The sequence below is a fragment of the Garra rufa genome, unplaced genomic scaffold (genome assembly GCF_049309525.1).
Source record: "Garra rufa unplaced genomic scaffold, GarRuf1.0 hap1_unplaced_002, whole genome shotgun sequence".
NCBI classification, from domain to species: Eukaryota; Metazoa; Chordata; class Actinopteri; order Cypriniformes; family Cyprinidae; genus Garra; species Garra rufa.
The window spans coordinates 12410418-12430476 of record NW_027394277.1 but is presented as its reverse complement, the minus strand read 5'-3'; the positions used below and the strand labels follow the sequence as shown (position 1 = coordinate 12430476).

Genomic DNA, 20059 nt, shown 5'->3' with positions numbered 1-20059 from the left:
TGGGGATGGTGTTCTTTCTTACGGTTGAAGGCTTCTCCTTTTTTACACCAAATGAAGGCTTCATCATTGTGGCCAAACAATTAAATTTGTTTCATCTGACCATAAAACAGAAGACCAGGAGGCGTCTTCTTTCTTAGATGAGCATTTGCAAAGGCCAAGCAGGCTTTTGTGTGCCTTATCTGAAGAAGTGGTGTCCTCTTTGGTCTGCGTCTATGAAACCCAGCGGTGTGCAGTGTCCTTGGGACTGTCTGCCTGGAGATGTTGCCACCAGCAGAGCCCAGATTCATCAGGATGGCTTTGGTGGTGATCCTTGGATTCTTTTTTTTTTTTTTTATCTCTCTCACTATCCTTCTGGCCAGCACAGGTGTCACTTTTGGCTTCCAACCACGTCCTCTGAGATTTTTCACAGTGCGGAACGTCTTGTATTTTTTTTATAATACTTTGCACTGTAGCCACTGGAACTTCAAAACATTTAGATATGGTCTTATAGCCCTTTCCTGACTTGTGACCTGTTTTTCATCTGTTGAGTTGATTAAAACAGCTGTTCCCAATGAATCAGGGTAATTAGGATGCTTTAGAACAGCTTGGACTATTTGGAATGGTATAGAACTTTGGATTTTCCCATAGACTGTGACAGTTTGCAAAGGGTATGAATAATTTTGGACATGCCACTTTTTGTTGTGTAATGTAAATAAAAGCTGAGAAATATTTTTTCCACAATGATGCCTCTTGTACATCGTCTTAATATTTTTTTTGGAGAAACCATTTCCATTGTTATTTCCATTAAAAAAAAAAAAACTTGCTCATTGAATAAAAGTAACTTTTAAGTCAGAATTTGCCAGGGGTATGAATAATTCCGGGCTTGATTTTATATAGGATTCTGGATTGTAGAATTTAAAAAAAAAAAATAATTCATTCATACCAGTTTCTTCACATGTCTAGTAATTTATTGTGCAGTTAATTTTCATTGTATTTTTTAGAAAGTTTTGAAATATTTGTGCTTGCTGCAAATTTGTCACTGCGGAAAAGGTACAATAATTTAATTAGAAGGGTTATATTGACGATTTTGCTTACATCTACATTGTAAATTTGTTTTTTGTTGTTGTTTTTTGCTATTTTATGAAAAAAAATTAAATACAATAAAAATTACATTTAACAATATTTCAAGTGCAATTCATGACATTTGTTGTATTTTGAGCTAAATTGTTCTTTGCAAAAGGCAAGAAGTTTTCAAAATTTTCAGATTTCAAAGTTGAGGATTTATTAGTTTGAATATACTATGAAACAAAAAAAATGTGCATGACTGTACTAAAATTGTGATTATTTCTCCCAAATTAAAGGATTATGTTTCAAATTAAGGGATTATTAAATTCCCTTTTGTCACTACCGAAACCTTGATGACATGTTTCGGTACTGAAACACCACCAAATGTTTCTGTAGTGATTGTTTCTGTAGTGACAATTTTAGATACTTCTGAGCCCAGCTCAAAGATGCTAATCAGCGCATGGTTGGCTAGCACAGTTCTGAACAGTTTTACACATATAAAACCTAAATGTTATGGATTAAATCCTAAAAAAAGTATGTTTATATAAATTAAGCTTACTTGCTTGCATTTTATCTTGGATCAAAGCAGACTATTAACTGTCAGTTTTAGAGATGTATATCATTTCTTACTAATTTATTCCATTCTGCAGAGCCTTCAGGAAGTCCTGCCAAGGATAATTTCAGGATGAACCGCTACAAGAACAAAGCCCTCAACCTGGAGGAGATGCGTCGGAGAAGGGAGGAGGAAGGCATCCAGCTGAGGAAACAGAAACGAGAGCAACAGGTGACTGTCCACTTGCTTTTCCTTCTTTGTTTCATTTTTTTTTTTTGTTCCCTACATGGCCTCTTCTTTAAAGGTAATCTGAAAATATACCCCATTTAGTTTAATATGTTTTTATTTTTGTGCAGTTTGTCAGTGTAGTTATTCCAAAGAAACAAAAAAACATATTTCTTCATTATCATATACTGTTCGTATGAGTTATACTACCATTCAAAAATTATTGTGAAATATTATTACAATTTATAATACGTTTTCTATTTGAATGTATTTGATATTGTAACTTACTCCTATAATGCGAACCTGAATTTTCAGTGTCATCACGGCAGTCTTCAGTGACACATGGTCCTTTAGAAATCATTCTGATATCATTTCTTGCTACTCAAGAAACATTTCTTATTATTAATGCTGAAAACTGCTTCTTTTGGATCCTTTGAATAGAAAGTTCAAAAGATCAGCATTTACGTGGATTAAGAATATTTAGTAACATCCCATACGTCCTTTTTCTCATTGACTATCCTGTTACAGAAGTTAAATGGTCTGTGAATGCTGTTTCATGTTAACTTTAACTGTCACATCAATTGATGCAATTTGCACCATTGATTCTTTCTTTTTCTCTTGGCAGCTGTTTAAGAGGAGAAATGTGGAGCTGCTGTGTGAAGAAGGGGGAATGTTTGACAGTCCACTTATGGATTCCTACGTCTCGTCCTCCACAGCACCAGTGAGTTCAAACCCAAATGCATTTTGTTTGCTTTCTTCCGTTATGTCACATACAGGGTGAGGTAACTCTGGGAGTGTTGTTAGTAGTGCATTATGACCCCTTAATTCAATAAGCATTATTGATTTGAACTTCTCAGAGGTGTAAACCAGTGCTGAAAACAAATTAGGCCATTGATCTAGACCAAGTTTGTCCTATGTGTTTTTTAGGATGGAGTAATTACAAGAGACATGGTTGAAATGCTCTTCTCGGAGGATCATGAACTACAACTGGTCACAACACAGAGGTTCAGAAAACTGCTGTCCAAAGGTATCTGACACAAACACATGTTTGGAGTTGCCTACAAGCGTGTGTGAGTTTTAATAATTCTAAATTTGTGTTGTTCAGAACCAAACCCACCTATTGACGAGGTGATAAGCACACCGGGAGTTGTGAATAGATTCGTTGAGTTCCTTCAGAAAAGTACAAATTGCACATTACAGGTGAGATGTGATGAAATAGAACTAAACTTGTACAAAAGTTCCAAAGTCAGATTCTTGAACATGTCCTTTATTCCATTTCAGTTTGAGGCCGCTTGGGCATTGACCAACATCGCATCTGGAACATCTCAGCAGACGAAGTTTGTGATCGAGGCCGGTGCCGTACCTGTCTTCATTGAGCTTCTCAATTCAGAGTTCGAAGACGTGCAGGAGCAGGTACAAGTTATAAAGCTGCAAGGGATAAGTCACCTTGTTTTGTTTGTGCTGAATGAGTATAAATCCCATGCGAGTATGTTAATGAGTCTTCGTGTCACAGGCTGTTTGGGCCTTGGGGAACATTGCGGGAGACAGCGCCGTGTGCAGAGATTATGTGCTAAACTGTAATATCCTTCCTCCTCTACTAATGTGAGTGCTCGTTTTTCTGTTTATCTGACATGGCAATGAATTTAGCATCGTCTGCGGAAGAAACAAATATTTTTTGCTTAAGATAAGGATTGATTGTTTTCTTGATGCTTTTTTTTTTTTATCCCCCTAGGCTGCTGACCAAATCAACTCGTCTCACAATGACCAGGAATGCTGTGTGGGCCTTGTCCAACCTCTGCAGAGGCAAAAGTCCACCCCCAGACTTTGAGAAGGTCTGTACTGCTTATGTCCCTTGACAACACTCTTGTTTTCTTTGTTTAAAGGGATAGTTCACCCAAAAATAAAAATTACCCAATGATTTACTCACCTTTAAGCCATCCAAGGTCTATATGACTTTGACTGTATTCTTCTGAAAGAATACAGTCAGAGTTATATTAAAAAATGTCCTGGCTCTTCCAAGCTTTATAATGGCAGTGAATGGTTGTCGAGATTTTGAAGAAAAATAAAGTGCATCCATCCATCATAAAAAGTTTTCCATATGGCTCTGGGGCCTAAAAATGGCCTTCCTAGTATAAGCTCCGATGAGAATATGCTAGTCTCCAGAGAAGCAATTTTTATTTAAAACAAAGGAAAACCAGTCTCCCTTTTGGATTATATCAAAATCCTCTTACATGTTTCTTTACAAATCCTCGCTTTGTACCTAATTATAATTCATAACTGGCATCCTATGTCAACCGCTGGAACGCCACTCTCTAGTGAATGCATGTACGACAGTTAGCGGAAGCTATAGATAACCATTTGTAAAGTTTTAAATATGGAAAATTTTCTTACACATTCATCAATTCATTTCAGAAAGCCTTTATTAACCCCCCGAAGCTAGGGCTGGGCGATAATGTTATTATTATTTTTTTCTTCCCACGGTTTTGAATAGAAATGTTACCAAACGTTAGAATTAAACACTTTGACAATATGTCAATGATAACAGCAAAGAGAAATGAACGATCCAGTCGCATGTCGGCGCACGATTAACCGCGACGTGGGCAGTGGAATAGGAAAAGCATGCAAAAAGATGGGAGTGAACTTCCTTTAACTTGAGCACCACATTTTTATAATGCTGCTTCATGCATGAGATGTGAGCGCAACAGTAAAAACAAAAAACAAAAAAAAACAATGGAAAAGTAGTGCAATCGAATAAAAGAACTACTATTTTATGCCTGATATTTCACGTTTGCTTCATGGTGACAGCCTGAAAGCTGCTGTTAATTGTTTTTACAGGATATTTATAGTTAATAAGTCTACTGGTGTTTTACCTTTAGTCATTTTGAATTTGGATTACCTTGACTTTTGAATCATTTTTTTAAAGCATTTTTTTAAAGCATTCCTTGTATTATTGATGATAATTTAAATATAAGACTTTACAAGATGTAGTTATAGTTCATGCATCTTTTCTGCAAAGATATTTAAGTGATTTGAACATTTAGATCATGTTGCCAACTTCATGTGTGGTCCACTTGGAATAGAATTTTCGTTAACTACTTTCTTTAAACTTGAATTGTTACATTTTCAAGTTTACTAGTTAAAAAAAAATTGACAAAAAAAAATTGAGAATCGGTCATGCGTTTAAAAAAAAATTGAGATTAATTTTTTGCCATATCGACCAGCCCTAACCGGAGACATGTGGAGCACTTTTTGTGATGGAAGGATGCACTTTATTTTTGCTTCATAATGCCAACAGCCATTCACTACCATTATAAAGATTGGAAGAGCCAGGACATTTTTATTATAACTTTGTCTGAAAGAAGAAATCATATAAATCTATGGTTGCTTGAGGGTGAGTAAATCATGTGAATTTCATTTTTGGTAAACTATCTCTTTAAGAAGGTGATTTCCAGGCTGACTGAGATGTCAGAAGTCCAAGCAAATAGATACCAACGTAATATTAGGCACCTATACCTATTTAATTGATCAAAAGATACAGTAAATACATATATAATGTTACAAAATAATTTCTATTTCAAACTGAATGTTTTATTTTATTACTTTTAATAACTTCATAATTACAGTGCAACCAATGTGTGTGTCTCAGTGTCTCATATGACATTGAAAACTGAAGTAATGGCTGCTGAAGGAATAATTGCAGGAATAAGTTGCACTTTAAAAATGTTCAAATAGAAAATGGTTTAAATTATGATATTTCTGAATATTATTGTTTTTACCATTTTTTTATAAAGAAATGCAAATAATCGATGACTGCTTTTTAAACTGTAGTGTACATTTAAGTAATATCTCAAATATTATGTATTAATACTAGGGCCGGGACTTTAACGCGTTAATTTAGATTAATTAATTACACAAAAATAACGCGTTAAATTTTTTTAACGCATTTTAATCGCACTTAGTTTTGCACCGCGGAACGTTTCTCACTGGATGAGATTCGGCGGACCGATTATACTGGAGCACCAACTAGCGTTCAGACAAGCTGCGTCCGTCCTAAATAGTATTGTATGTCCCAAATCGTAGTATGTTATATAAAAGTATGAATATAAAATATTCATATAATAGTATGAATATAAAAGTATTCCAAAGATTCCCGGATGGTCTACTACTTAACGATCAATGCACACTCTAATGGCTAATATTGCCCACAACACACTGCGCCGTGAACGAGGATTCCATTGGAACTACAAACACGCATAAAAAGTGTTAAACTACAAACATGGAGGATATGCGCGACCAACGGACAGGTAGAGAAAGGGGTTTGAGTGATAAATAATCAGTGTGTAACCTGATAAAAAATATTTTTTAAATGTTATCCGCGTTATATTCCATGTGCAGCAACATTTATAATGATAGGTTTGGTCATTAACGTTTAAATGCATAATTAAGCAAACACAAGAGCATGAAAGACTCGTTAAAGAACGTGTCTCTTAATTTCTCTCTAATACGGTAGGAAATTAAATTAAACGAAATGTAGATAATGTTAACTGTGATGATTGACAGGGCAGTTTAAACAGTGACAGGATTCAGGTAACTAAGCAACAGAGCCTCCGTTAAAGAAGCAGTTATGACGAAGTAGTATGTCCCAAAGCTTGCCTACTATTCTGCTACATACTCAAAAGTATGTACTTTTCTTCACAAAAAGAGTACATACTTATAGGGCATAGTATAAGTAGGCGAATTGGGACGCAGCAAAACAAACCACAGTGAACATGGACAAAAAAGCTCATGGGACCGCTTTGGTTGGCCCTGTGGATGGGAAATTTTGTTATAAAAAAACGAATGGATGGAAGCGTCGATAAGAGCATGGTTGTGTGCAAGCTATGCAACAAGGAATTCACATCTCACTGTAGCACATCGAGCCTATTGCTACACTTAATGGCAATATTGCACTGGTCTGTTGGACTTGGTTGAACAAAAATAAACAATATTTTGTTGCTTAAGCTTATGTATTCAGTCATTATTCAATGGTATACTAAAAATCCGTATAAAAAAACTTCTCACTGTTCTCAGGTCAAATATTTATATGCGATTAAAATGCGATTAATTTCGATTAATTAATTACAAAGCCTCTAATTAATTAGATTAAATTTTTTAATCGAGTCCCGGCCCTAATTAATACATAATACTTATTCCATGGACTAGTATTAGCCAGTAATCAACAAATAAACTTTTTGAAGTAAATTCTGTTGTGGGAACTTCTTTAAATCTAGGCATGACCAAGTTGTGTATACAAGGTGTCATTTAACTTATGGACATTTATTGATTTGGTGAAGAAGCACCAAAATGTCAATATTTTGGGACTCACTTGACGCTGAAGCATGTCCTTTTGGTCTGCCCAATATTTAATGTCATGCGACAAAGATTATTATCAGGACAAACTTAAAGACTTGTTTTATAAGATGGGCCCAGAAAAACTTTTACAATGTCTTTCAAAAGTAAATTTAAAGAATCTTTTATAGGATTTTATGTACCCTGTTTTATAATTGCTATATTAAAATTTTTGTATTGTGTACTACTTTATTGTTTTTTTTTTTAATGTATATTCTTTGTTTGCAATAGAATAGCTTTTTGAAGCTGATGTGGCAATAAACTTAAATCTAGGCAAGTATCCAACGGACTTCATATTGAAAGCTGTCTTTTGTATTTGTAGGTGTCTCCATGCCTGCCTGTGCTGTCCCGTCTGTTGTTCAGCAGTGATTCAGACCTGCTGGCTGATGCCTGTTGGGCTTTGTCCTATCTCTCTGATGGCCCCAATGAGAAGATCCAGGCAGTTATTGATTCAGGGGTCTGCAGGAGGCTGGTGGAGCTGCTAATGTAAGTCAGCTGTTATGACTACATTGTCATTTCTAGGTCATATTAAAACTGCTACACTTTCAAGTTGCATAATAACATATTTCAAAGAGAAACTGAATAATCAGCAGGACAAAACAATGGGGGTGTGGGCTTGAATAAATTCTCAAGATTTGACTGTAATGAAAGGGGAAGTATGACATGACTTCTGAGAAACTCAAACATCTTGAACTGCTAAAATCACAAAAGGAGTCATGGTTCATTCATTGTATGTCAGTCCTCCCAGTTTGTTAAGTCTAAATTGGCAGGCAGCAATACAGAAAATATCTTAGTCATGTTCCACGCCGTTATATAACTTTAAAACGGATTAAAAAAAAAAAAAAAAAGCATGTGAGGAATAGACTTACAGTCTTTACAATGTCATGCACTGTATAAAATCACATAATTTTAACAACTTTTATAGAGTTTTTGTTTAGAAAAGTTATTTTTCAGACATACATTCATCAGCTAATTAGGATTGGGGATTGTTTAAATTTTATAGATTCCGATTCTTATCAATTCCGATTCCAATAAGATAAAAAAAAATCAATTAAAGTCATTTAGATGTCAAAAATATTTATTCTGTCTTTTGCCTATGTTTTTACTAAAAAATACCACAGGAAAAAACAACTAGACTAATATAAATTTCAAACATTAAATTAGGGCTGCTCGATTATGGCAGAAATCCTAATCACGATTATTAAACACGATTATGACTGGCTCCAAAACTTGTGATTAATTTAAAGATAGCAATACAACAGAAAAAAGATACAAATTAATAAAAAAAAAAAAACACTTTTATGCAAGTCTAAAGTAGTCTAACAGCCTACTACAGAAATTGAATGTAAAATAAAACAGTCTCTTCACTGTAAGAATTAAACATGCTTTGTTTCTTATTTAAAACTACAAAAGTCCTTCATTCAAGAGCAGTGAGTGATTTTTCTCTTTATTTTTTTATGTTTTTTTTATATTAAGCACTGAGATGGCAGAAGGAATCTTATTTGTTGCCGCTTATTTGAGCCACACGGATGCAATATACTGTTACACGTATTTTCAATCTCAACGGGTTGATCATTTAAGACATAACTGACAAGGGTTTACATGAATAATCACCAAGGGCCTCATTTTGAAATATTTTTGTGTGTATTTGACCGTTTAGGCACACACCCTGAGCTCAAATAACTTTACATGTTACATGTCTCTGAGCGCATACATAGAACAGCGCAAGTTGTCTTTCTCGCTTTTAAAAAAAAGAATAAAACATCAAAGAAACATTAATAAATCAAGCACGTCCCGTTTTATGAAAGTCACATTACATCATTACACACAAAGCAAATAGTGCGCAAGTTCTTTTCCTTTCTGCACTTAAACAGTTTAAAAATCACATTAAAATGCGAACGCAGGAATCGTTAAGCAAAATCGAAATGCACGTGTCTTATCGAATACCCGGTTATTGGAGATTTGGAACCGGTTCTAAAATGGAACCGGTTCTCGATACCCAACCCTACAGCTAATCAATCGGTATGTTGTCAAACAACAGTACAATCTATTGAATGCTCTGTACACACAGACTTGTTTTCATTCCTGTCAAAAATTGAATATGGCACTACCCTGACTAAGGTCTATATCAACGGGCCTACAGATATTGTGTTGGACAACAGGGACCTTTTGAGTCATCAAGGTTGAAAAGTACTGGTCTTGATAAATGCCCTGTTTCCTCTTTTCTTGAAGGCACACTGATTACAAGGTAGCCTCTCCTGCTCTGAGGGCCGTTGGAAACATTGTTACAGGGGATGACATTCAGACACAGGTGTGTTTGTGTTTATTCATCTTCATGTATGATTATCTCTGGTTTCCAACAGGAGATGGATAGTCTCCTTATGCTCCTATTCTCTCTGCCCTAGGTGGTGTTGAACTGCTCTGCTCTCCCCTGCCTCCTGCACCTGCTCAGCAGCGCCAAGGAATCCATCAGGAAGGAGGCATGCTGGACCATCTCCAACATCACAGCGGGAAACAGAGCGCAGATTCAGGTACACCCTGACCCACACTCCACATCTGCTGCACAGTGGCACACTCGCAGGGTTCAGCTTGTTTATCACGTGTGGCAGGGTTACGGCTGTGCCCTTAAATCTTCAAAGGAGTTTGTTTGTAGTGTCTACTTGGGATTTATTTTTGGATTTAAGGATGACTTTAATCCTCTGTTCTTTTTCTCACCCGTCATCGTCGTCTTCTGCAGGCCGTAATAGATGCAAACATCTTTCCGGTCTTGATAGATATCCTGCAGAAAGCAGAATTCCGCACCAGGAAGGAGGCGGCGTGGGCGATCACTAATGCCACGTCAGGTGGCACACCCGAGCAGATCAGGTGAGCTCTTACCGTGCGCTTTCAAACGCCTCATCTTAAGTATTCAGACTTGTCGCCAAGACTGGCATACCATTTTTCATCACTTTAATCAGGTCATTGATATAGAGTTCATTTTTGGCAAGCTACATGCCAAAACATGCAGCTCAAATAACAAGATAGGAAGTGATATCATGGAGAGGACCACTGCATACCCTTATGACTGTGTGTCAAGATTAATAATTCACCTAAAACTACAGATATATGTAATAACAATGTAATGTAATAATAGACATATGTAATAAGCAATACACGTTTTTCAAAAATGAATAAAAAAAAATCATTTAATATTTCTGTATTCAAAATTTTATATTTAAAACATTAATCTCAACATGAATTTATTAATTTATTTGCACTCATGCTATCTCTGAGCCTCATTAAATGTCTGAAAATGCACCTAAAAGCCACTTTTGTGTTCTTCTGTGCCTCGTTTCATACATTTTGCAATCATTGTAATGGATTGTACAATAACTAACAAACTAATAAGATTTTAAAAGTGTTTCATCTGTTTTTTGCCATAATTATTCATGTGGTGAAATACCATCTAGTTTGAGCTTGCCACTTGTTAGCAACTGCTTTCTTCACAGAAGCTTCCTGTTCAAATATTTAAACTCCGATCAAAAGTTTGACTTATCACCTTTTTATTGTATAAAACTGAAGGGCTTTATTTAGTTTATTTCTTTATTTTAAATTATCCCTTCCGTAGCATTAAGCAGATGTTTTCACAAATTTGTCTGAATAGTCTTACTTTAGCTTTGTGAAATTATGCTACATAAAATAAATGCAGAAAAAAACACAGCAGATGGGCTTCATTATAGTACAAGTTCACTGCCAGAACAAAAATGTACAGATAATGTACTCACCCCTTGTCATCCAAGATGTTAATGTCTGTCTGTCTTTCTTCATAACGTTTTTTTGAGGAAAGCATTTCAGGATTTTTCTCCATATTGTGAACCTCTATGGTGCCCCACATTTGGGACCGTTTGAAGCTGCAATTATACTGTATTTTGGAAGTTCAAATTTGGGGCACCATAGAAGTCAATTACATGGAGAAAAATCCTGAAATGTTTTCCTTAAACATAATTTCTTTATGACTTATCTGTAAATGTTTGTTCTGGAAGTGAACTTCTCCTTTAAAATGTAAATTCACTTTATGACCGTAGATGGCGCTTCTGGAACAGAAGCAATACCATAACAAAATGCCATCTAAAATTTCCAGTCAGTGCCCTTCAGAGATGCCTTTATATAAACCTCCACCCCTATTTCTGCATGGTACAATATTTGCTGTTCTGGTGTGTCTGTGCTTTCGTCTTTGTGTCCTATCTTTGTCCTCTGTTAACATATTTCTATACAAACTCTGAGAAATGATTGCAGTGCCGTTAAAAAGATAAAATGAAAAAAATAATAAAATAAAACAAAAATCAGTTGCGTGTTCGGACCAATTAAAATATCCTACTCAGATTGATGGCCGGTTGACTGGTGCAGCTCTAATATTACATGCATGTCAGATAGCGTCTCTTTGTCTGTGTGGGTGATTCAAGGTCAATAAGCAACAATGCACATAACCTGCTGATCATTAATGTGTCTGGCTTTTTTAGACTGAGACAGGTTGATGGAGAACAGTGATCCACACTCATCAAGATCTAATCGAATTGGAGCTAGCCTCCGAAATAAATTCTCAGGATAGCTGTTTAGAAATTTAGCATGAGAGTCATTTAAAGTGCTCCCACAAGTTGGGTCTTCTCAGAAGGCTATTAGCATGGCATAGCACAAGTGCTAATATTGGAGAAGTTGTCCTGATCACCAGGGAGCACTTGTGATGTGTTTATCCAGATTGAATTGCAGTGTGGTTTTCATGCTGTCTAGTGAGATCACATGGTCTAGAAGTAGCAGTGTGCTTAAAGTGTTTATTACTTACAGCAAATGGCATTAGTTTTTATCAGACATGCACTTATGGTATTTTGCTACAGCCAAACAGTGCGTCATTAAATGCATCAGCCTATAATGTGTGCTTACAGAGTGCTTCCTTTGGCATTAGCATAGCAACAGCTTACCATCTAATTTCACGTTCTAATCGTATTTATAATGTACCAGACATGTTTTTAACTGGAGTGTTACATAAGTGTGGTGTAATGGCTTGACATTATTATTGATGTTTTGAATAAGCCTTAGTTTTGGATTTTGTTGAAGGAATTTTAGTTTATCCTTTATTTAAGGTGTTTCTTAGTCTACTTTTAGACTGAAAGATAGTTTGGCTATAATGAAAATTGGTGTTGCTTTCTTGTCAATCCAGGGTTCACATTGCTTAAATGTTTTCTAGAACAAGAAAGGAAACTGGGGTCAGTTGCTAGCCTGATGTTCACTTGCTGACCTTGGGATGTTTGGCTCGTGTTCATGGCATCATTGTGTGTCTAAATCTGAAATGCAGATTCTGTTTCGCACAGTGATTTGATGGGAAGGGCTTGCCAAATATATTCCCTCATCTTGGGTTATTTGTATTGTGGGAAATTAAATTATGATGTTTATTTTCTGAGAAATTAAGTACTGAAGGACAAATATTGTCCCAGCCGTACTGGTGCATGTCTAGTTTTACAAATTGATTCATTCCACAAATTACACAAAGCGGCAGAAGAGGGAATACATAATATTCTGTGCCAAAAATAAATCAGTTATTGAACTTTATTTTCAAGGGCTTTATTCCAAGTACAGTGTTATTTGGATTGTATTTCCTGTTGAATTGAGACAGAATATGGTGACACATGCTGTTGCTTATTATTTCCCTATCTGTTTCTTTTCTGTAGGTATCTGGTGAATTTGGGCTGTATTAAACCTCTCTGTGATCTGTTGACCGTGATGGACTCCAAGATCGTACTGGTGGCTTTGAATGGTCTGGAGAACATTCTCAGACTGGGCGAACAAGAGGCCAAACAAAATGGCAGCGGCCTCAATCCTTACTGCAGTCTCATAGAAGAAGCCTACGGTAACATTATTTCCACCAGACCACCTCTTACATCAGTATTGTGCTACAATTGCATGTGTGTTTTTTTCTGAGACATCATATCAAAAATATGATACAAAATGGCAAATTATTTGGCTTTTCCAAAGGATCTGGAAAACAGGCACTATTTTTGGAATCAGCAGCCCAAAATTAGAATCAGAATCAGAAAGAGTGTTATTGCCAAGTGTGTTCACACACACAAGGAATTTGTCTTGGTGTTAGGAGCTTCCAGTACAGAAAGTACAAACATAGTGCAGACAATACATAAAGTTAAGGTAATAAAAAACACTAATAATAAAAAAGAAATATACAATAAATTATAAATAACAGTGGCAAGAAAAATATACAGATAAAAAAATTGTAAGAAACTTAATTTAGTAAGCACTATTTACTTTTAACTAGTTATTTATTAGCATGCAATTGCCAGCATATTGACTTTTATTGATGCTTTTAAAGCACATATATGACCCTGAACCACAAAAACCTGAATAAATAAGCTTTCCATGGATGCGTGGTTTGTTAGTGTAAAGGAGGCCAGCTAGTAGGAGCTGCACAGGTAAACCTCACTCCCCTGATCTCAAGAGACGCACTAGCGACAGATGCTAGAGGTTGCAGCCTTTAGCCTCCTTGTTAGTGCATCCGCCTCCCGTGCCGGAGACCCGGGTTCGAGACCCGCTCGGAGCGGGTGCGGTAGGACCCGGGTGTGAGGGGTTACATTAGGTTAGGACAATATTTGGTATTGAGAAAATAGCCTTTAAAGTTGTCCAAAGTTGTCTCCACGTCACCTCCCCTGAGCCCATTGAGTTTTAGCAGACTCCCTAAAGCATGCAGTGGGTTTAGTGGGGGGTAATTGAGAATGAATAGGGAAAGTCACATGAGAGGAGGCAATGCCTGATTATGCCTCCATCACCATATGATTGATTTGCAAACTCAATCTGAATCAACAACACAGGGTGTGTTCACACTTGTCATGTTTGGTTAGATTAAAACAAACTCTGGTGCGATTGCTGTGTTAGTGCGGTTCATCTAAGTAAGTGTGAACGCTGCCATCCGAACCCTGGTGCGCATCAAACAAGTGGACCGAGACCTCAAAAAAGACGGGTCTCGGTCTGCTTCCAAACAAACTCTGGTGCGGTTCAAATGAAATATGAACACATCCTGGACCACATACTTCTAAACCAAAAATAGGAAGTAATGACGAGATGTGACGCTGTGCGACATGATTTCACAAAGACAACAAAATGAGCAGAGGGCAAATGTGGAGCAATCAGTCGAACAGACCTTTGGTGTTTGGTGAGTTCCATCACAAAGTATACGTCATTCAACCTAACCAATCAGGTATTGAACGTATCACTATGCCTTCAGGTTCAGTATCTTTAGGTTTGCTGTTAAAAATGTCAGTGTGAACGCTAAGCGGACCAGGACCAAATGTATCATTTTCTTTTTTGGTCCAGACCACATGAACCAAACAAAGCAAAATACAAGTGTGAACACACCCTAAAAAGGCCGGTCTTGGTCCGCTTCCAAATGAACTCTGGTGCAGTTCGAATGAAATATGAACACAACACAGACCAAATATTTCTAAACGAACCAAAAATAGGAAGTGATGACAAGATGCGACGCTATGCGACATGGTTTCACAAAGGGAACAAGCCGCTTTAAGTCAAGTACACCTAATGCCGTCTGCTGGAATTGGCACTTTAAGTCGAACGCAGCTTTTCCTTTTGTTTGGAGTTTGGCATTGAAGCTGACCAGTCAGGTTGTGAATGTATCACTATGCCTTTAGGTTCGGTATCTTTAGGTTTGCTGTCAAAAATGCCAGCGTGAACGCTAAGCGGACCAGGTCCTTTTTGGTCCGGACCAAATGAACCCAACAAACCAAACTACAAGTGTGAACACACCCATGATGGCATTAATGGGAAGGATAATTAAAAACAAACAAACAAAAATAATTAAACCACTCACACACTTGGATATAACTACTTTGTAACATGAAAATAATACTTAAAATGGCATTAAACGTGATCTGTGAGAGTTTTTAATGAGTAATCAGCTTATTGAAAATCAAGGTAAATCTCTGTGTCTGTGACTGATATTTACCAAGCTTCCAAAAAACGAACAAATTAAATATATTGTTTTAAATTGTTAATGCCTTGAGTTATTATTTTGGAATAAATGTAAAACGCTTAAAAACACTAACTTGATGAGGTTCATATTCTGCTTTTATAAATAGAATATTTGTTACATTGTTAATGTTAAAAAATAATAATAATAATGTTTATTTAACAAAAGAAATCTTTATAAACTCTCTCTCCTTCTCTTTGCCAGGGTTGGACAAGATCGAGTTCCTGCAGAGTCATGAAAATCAGGAGATCTACCAGAAAGCCTTTGACCTCATCGAGCACTACTTTGGAGTAGAGGAAGAAGATGCCAATCTGGCACCGCAGGTGGATGAGAACCAGCAGCAGTTTCTTTTCCCGCAGCAGGAGGCCCCCATGGAGGGCTTCCAGCTATAACCAGCCTTCAGACTCTTCCCGGCTGCCCCCTTATCCTTACACCCATCCCTGAACCACATACCGGTACAAAAACATACGTCGGAAACACTCAGAGCGCAACTACTGATATCTGAGGAAAAAACAAATTTCAACCTATGACCCAGACTGATTCATTTTACACACTGAGGTGTGTTTCACGCAGGGGAACATATCCACTGCCCCGTCACACACGAGAGAGCTGGATTTTAGTTTCTTTAATTTCCCCCTCAACGATGCAGCTAAATAATCATCCCCCTCAGGTAGAAATCGTGGCGCTGTGTCCTTTATTTAGTTTTTTTTTTTCTTTTAAGGGGTGGTATGCTACAGTTTCCCCCTTTCACTGAAAGATGAGATAATTGTTTTCTCATTTATTTAAAATGAGAAACTCCTTTACTTTTTGATCCTGATTTGTTTTTCATCCTCTTGCATTTATAGAATCTTTTTTTTTTTTTTTTTTTTTCCCATTATTCATATCCTGGATATTAAAGCCTGGTTGTGTTTAATATGACCATGCTTTATACATATCTCCAGATGTGTTTCATAAGCATTTAAGCACTCTTCAAAGGCTTTCTGAAGCAGTTTAATTTCTCTTAGTGTTAGTATTGATCATTTCAAACCATGCCGGGTGTGGAGTTCATTTAGAGTCTATTTGATGTGCTGGTGGTGGTGGGTGGTGTTGAAATAATCCAGGTATTTTAGTAAAAGAGAATCCTAACTTAAAGTCATTACTGTTAAAAAACAATGACTAGGGCCTGAAGAGCCCATTTAGTAAAGATAATGCCCAGTTTTCTTTTTGTTTTGTTTTTGTTTTACTTAACCAGTCAAGAGGTGAACTATCTAGTTGTAGGATGTTCGTGGTGTGCAGTGTTATGAATAACTCTTCTTTTGATCAAAAGGCTTTAACTCTGAGGAAATACGCACTTATCTGAGGGCCGGATTGATGCACATGATGGAGTCTTAATTCTGCTCTGTTTTTCTCGTCATTACTTGGAGCATAGGAAATCTGGCTGGTTTATTTGGCGCAGCCCTCAGTATGTGCATGTTGGGGTTTTGCATGGTGTTCTGTTGGTATCAACAATCATTTTGTATCCCTTGCCAGATCTTCATTCAACAATTAGCTCGCGCTCATTAGATCGGTTTCTGTAGTTTTTGCCGGCGCTGTAGGTATGGCAAGGAATACTTATTTAAATAATGATATGTATGGGCAAAAAAAATCTATATAGATATGTTCTATTTGCACACACCTTGCACACATGCATACAAGACCAGCATACACTTCATAAACATGTACACAGCATAAAACTGAGAGGAAATGACTTCCATAATCTCCAGTTACGTTCATATTGATTTGGCACTTGTTTGAGTTGATGCACTAAAAGTTAAACACATCGGGTTTGGTCTTAGACTGCTGTGGATTTTAGATGGAGGTAATGAAAAGTTGATCAACCTGTCGTCCCGTACGAAACTTACTGTGGTTTGCTTTAAAACTGTGAGTAAACGTTTCACGTCATTATGGAAGCATTTTTCCTCCACTTCCATCATACACTGACCGAAGGGTGCTTCTCTGAGTGAATGCTAGGGGTCTTTTGATTTAGGACGGGCTTGTATCTATGAAAACATATCGGATGACTGACGGATGATGTGAAAGGAAGTGATCAGCAGCAGCATCCTGTTATAGAAGTCTTCTCCTTCTATAAATGTCAATCCGATGCGATTCCTGATCAGAACCGACAACCGAAAGGCGGTTTCCATACTAATTCTTTAAAATTGAGACTTGAATTTAACTTTGAAAATACCTCTACACAATCCGATGTACTTTAACAACAGTATCAACCGGGTTTCACTTTAAATCGGTTCAAGTACTAGTTCTGATGACATTTGCTGGAAGTCCATTTCAGAATGAGGATGCTGTCGTCATCCAGATCACATCAGAGAAATAGGAAAAACAAGACTGAGATCATGGAGGGAAGTAAACTATGCTTATTAAAATATATCTATGTTGATCAAAAACGAGAGAAAAAAAAAAAAAAAAAGCAAAGAAATTATCTCTTAATGGAAATGCACTCCTATTCACTAAAGTGCCAATCAGACCAACAAAGACAAGAGGCTGATGTGTATCGATCTGTCTTTGATTTTGTTTTTCCTTTTTTTATTTACTTGAATGTGCACATGTTGTGCGAATATTGCTGCTCTATTTTCTTACCGTACAAATTAGAGGTTACATTGTCTGCCACAGGTTTATTAGAGATGTGATGGTCTGCTATTTGTACACCAAATTGGTAAACTCAAAGGTATAAAGATAAATGCATAATTTATTGTGCTTTGATTATTCTTTTAACCAAGGCCAATGCAATGTTGAAATACTGTCTCAGTGTGTACTGTTTGCTTAGCTTGTGTTCCTTTTGGACGTAATTCTGTTGGCATAGTGAGAAGGATGCAAACGATTGAAGGAGAAACTCTGTAAATTCTTTTCTTGCCCTCGTTGAGTGTTTTTTTTGTGTGTTTGTGTCTTATGAGCGCACTAGCTGACCATGTAGACCCAACTCTGTTGTTTCACTTCTAATTTCCCTGTGTGACTAACCGTAGCACAATTACAGCAAATCCAAATCAGTTCAGGCCTCTTTCGCAGATGTTTTGTTCTCATTTAAGGTCATTCGCTTTGAGAAGCCAAAAGTGGGTGTCATATGATCCGTGTATCTCTGTGAACTACATTTAAACCAGAAATTGAACCGTTGTATTGGTATATTGGCACAATTTAAAGTTGCAGTGCTTGCACTGCTCTTTACTCGTTAAAATAACTTCTGAGAAGTTCAGAAAACAGTGAAATATTTACAAAAGGCCACAAATGAGTGAAATTGGGTCTTTATGGTCTTCCGTCCTAGATCTTGTAGATGTTGACATTTGGAGACTTTTTGTCTCTTCCAAACCTGGAGCCGATGCATATGGCTGTGTCTAGTAATGCTGACTCACCTGTGTTTACAGTGCTACATGTTTAAGTACTTTTCATACACAATATTAAGACTTGCCCAGGTGGATATTGTATCCTGGTTTGGTAATTTCTTTCCTTTTAAATGTATTTATATTTAAATCTTCTTTTTTTTTTTTCCCTTTCCTCCTCTGCCTACAATTGCCCATACTGTGACTGACTTGACTTTACCGACGATATGAATGAGTGACGGATACACAAACTGAACATGTCGCACAAACATATACATGAACAATTCTGAACAAATGTTTAAGAGTTGGTTTTTTTTCTTTCTTTCTTTCTTTTTTGTCCAGATACAAATAAAATGTTTAAACACCACCTGGTTTGTAAACATATTTCTTTAAAGCCAATATAAGGGTGATGAATACAGCTGTGCAAGAAGGAAGGAAGCATGTTTAATAACTCAAGCACTGCGATAACATTTAAAAAGAAAAAAAAAAGCTGTTTATTTAGCTGTTGATTTATCAAGCACTTTCTGACATTTAAGCACATAAAGAGAAAGATATACCCCGGTTTCACAGACAGGGCTTAAGCCTAGTCCAAGACTAAAATGCAAGTCTAAACTGTTTCAGCTGAAAGAAGTTGCATTGACTGATCTTTAAATATATCTGTGGCTTTTTGTCTCAAGATGCACATCAGTAATGTTTGTTTCTAAGGCACATTTATAAAAATTACTTTAATGTCCTGATTTGGAAACTATGGCCTAATCCTGGTTTAGTCTAAGCCCTGTCTGTGAAACCAGGCCGTAGTGTATTATTTAACAAGCCTGTAACCAGCTAATTCAATGATTAAAGGGCATTTTTGGCTCTTCCAGGTAATTTACCGTGTTAATATGATGTTTATTAACATTGATAGCTGTTGTAGCGCCACCTAAAGTTCAATCTCCATGAAACTTTGCATGCGTGTTTAGAATTATGTCACATGTCCTTACCTAGTTTTGGGTTTGAGTTTAGGATTTATAGGCATTTCTGTAAATTTGGACACGCCTTTTCTAAACAATCCCGTTATAGCTACCCAAAGGGTAAAGTTCAACATTTATTTTTGATGATTATTGATCGAGAGAGTCCAGAGAATTCACAGACAGGGCTTAAGCCTAGTCCCAGACTAAAATGTAAGTCTAAGCTGTAAGACCTTTAACCATGCAGCAAATTCAATGATTAAAAGGTGCGTTTTTGGCTCTTCCAGGTAATTTACCATGTTAATATGATGTTTATTAACATTGATAGCTGTTGTAGTGCCACCTAAAGTCCAATCTCCATGAAACTTTGCATGCTTTTTTAGAATAATCTGCCACATGTCCTTACCTAGTTTTGTCAAGTTTTGAGTTTTTTTAGGATTTATAGGGTTTTTGGTATATTTGCGCACACACTTGTTCTAAACGATCCCGTTATAGCTACCCAAAGGGTAAAGTTCAGCATTTATTTTTGATA

The 20059-nt window shown here is 36.6% G+C and overlaps 1 protein-coding gene across 1 annotated transcript; it reads left to right on the top strand.

The window, feature by feature from the left end:
• Nucleotides 1–1695: 1695 nt before the first annotated feature.
• On the top strand, nt 1696–18937 carry LOC141305380 (importin subunit alpha-7-like). The gene is made up of 13 exons (XM_073832479.1): nt 1696–1828; nt 2448–2543; nt 2750–2849; nt 2928–3022; nt 3104–3235; nt 3336–3424; nt 3555–3654; nt 7533–7696; nt 9443–9521; nt 9616–9741; nt 9948–10075; nt 12913–13091; nt 15438–18937. The coding sequence occupies exons 1-13, from the start codon at nt 1730–1732 to the stop codon at nt 15623–15625; spliced, it is 1575 nt and encodes a 524-aa protein (XP_073688580.1). The 5' UTR covers nt 1696–1729; the 3' UTR covers nt 15626–18937.
• Nucleotides 18938–20059: the final 1122 nt, after the last annotated feature.

What these genes read in the sequence shown, in the direction of transcription:
- LOC141305380 (XM_073832479.1), top strand. Translation starts at nt 1,730, where the DNA reads ATGAACCGCTACAAGAACAAAGCCCTCAACCTGGAGGAGATGCGTCGG. An exon ending in AACAGAAACGAGAGCAACAG is followed by an intron (nt 1,829 to 2,447) that starts GTGACTGTCCAC and finishes TTCTCTTGGCAG; the next exon opens with CTGTTTAAGAGGAGAAATGT. An exon ending in AGGCTGGTGGAGCTGCTAAT is followed by an intron (nt 7,697 to 9,442) that starts GTAAGTCAGCTG and finishes CTTTTCTTGAAG; the next exon opens with GCACACTGATTACAAGGTAG.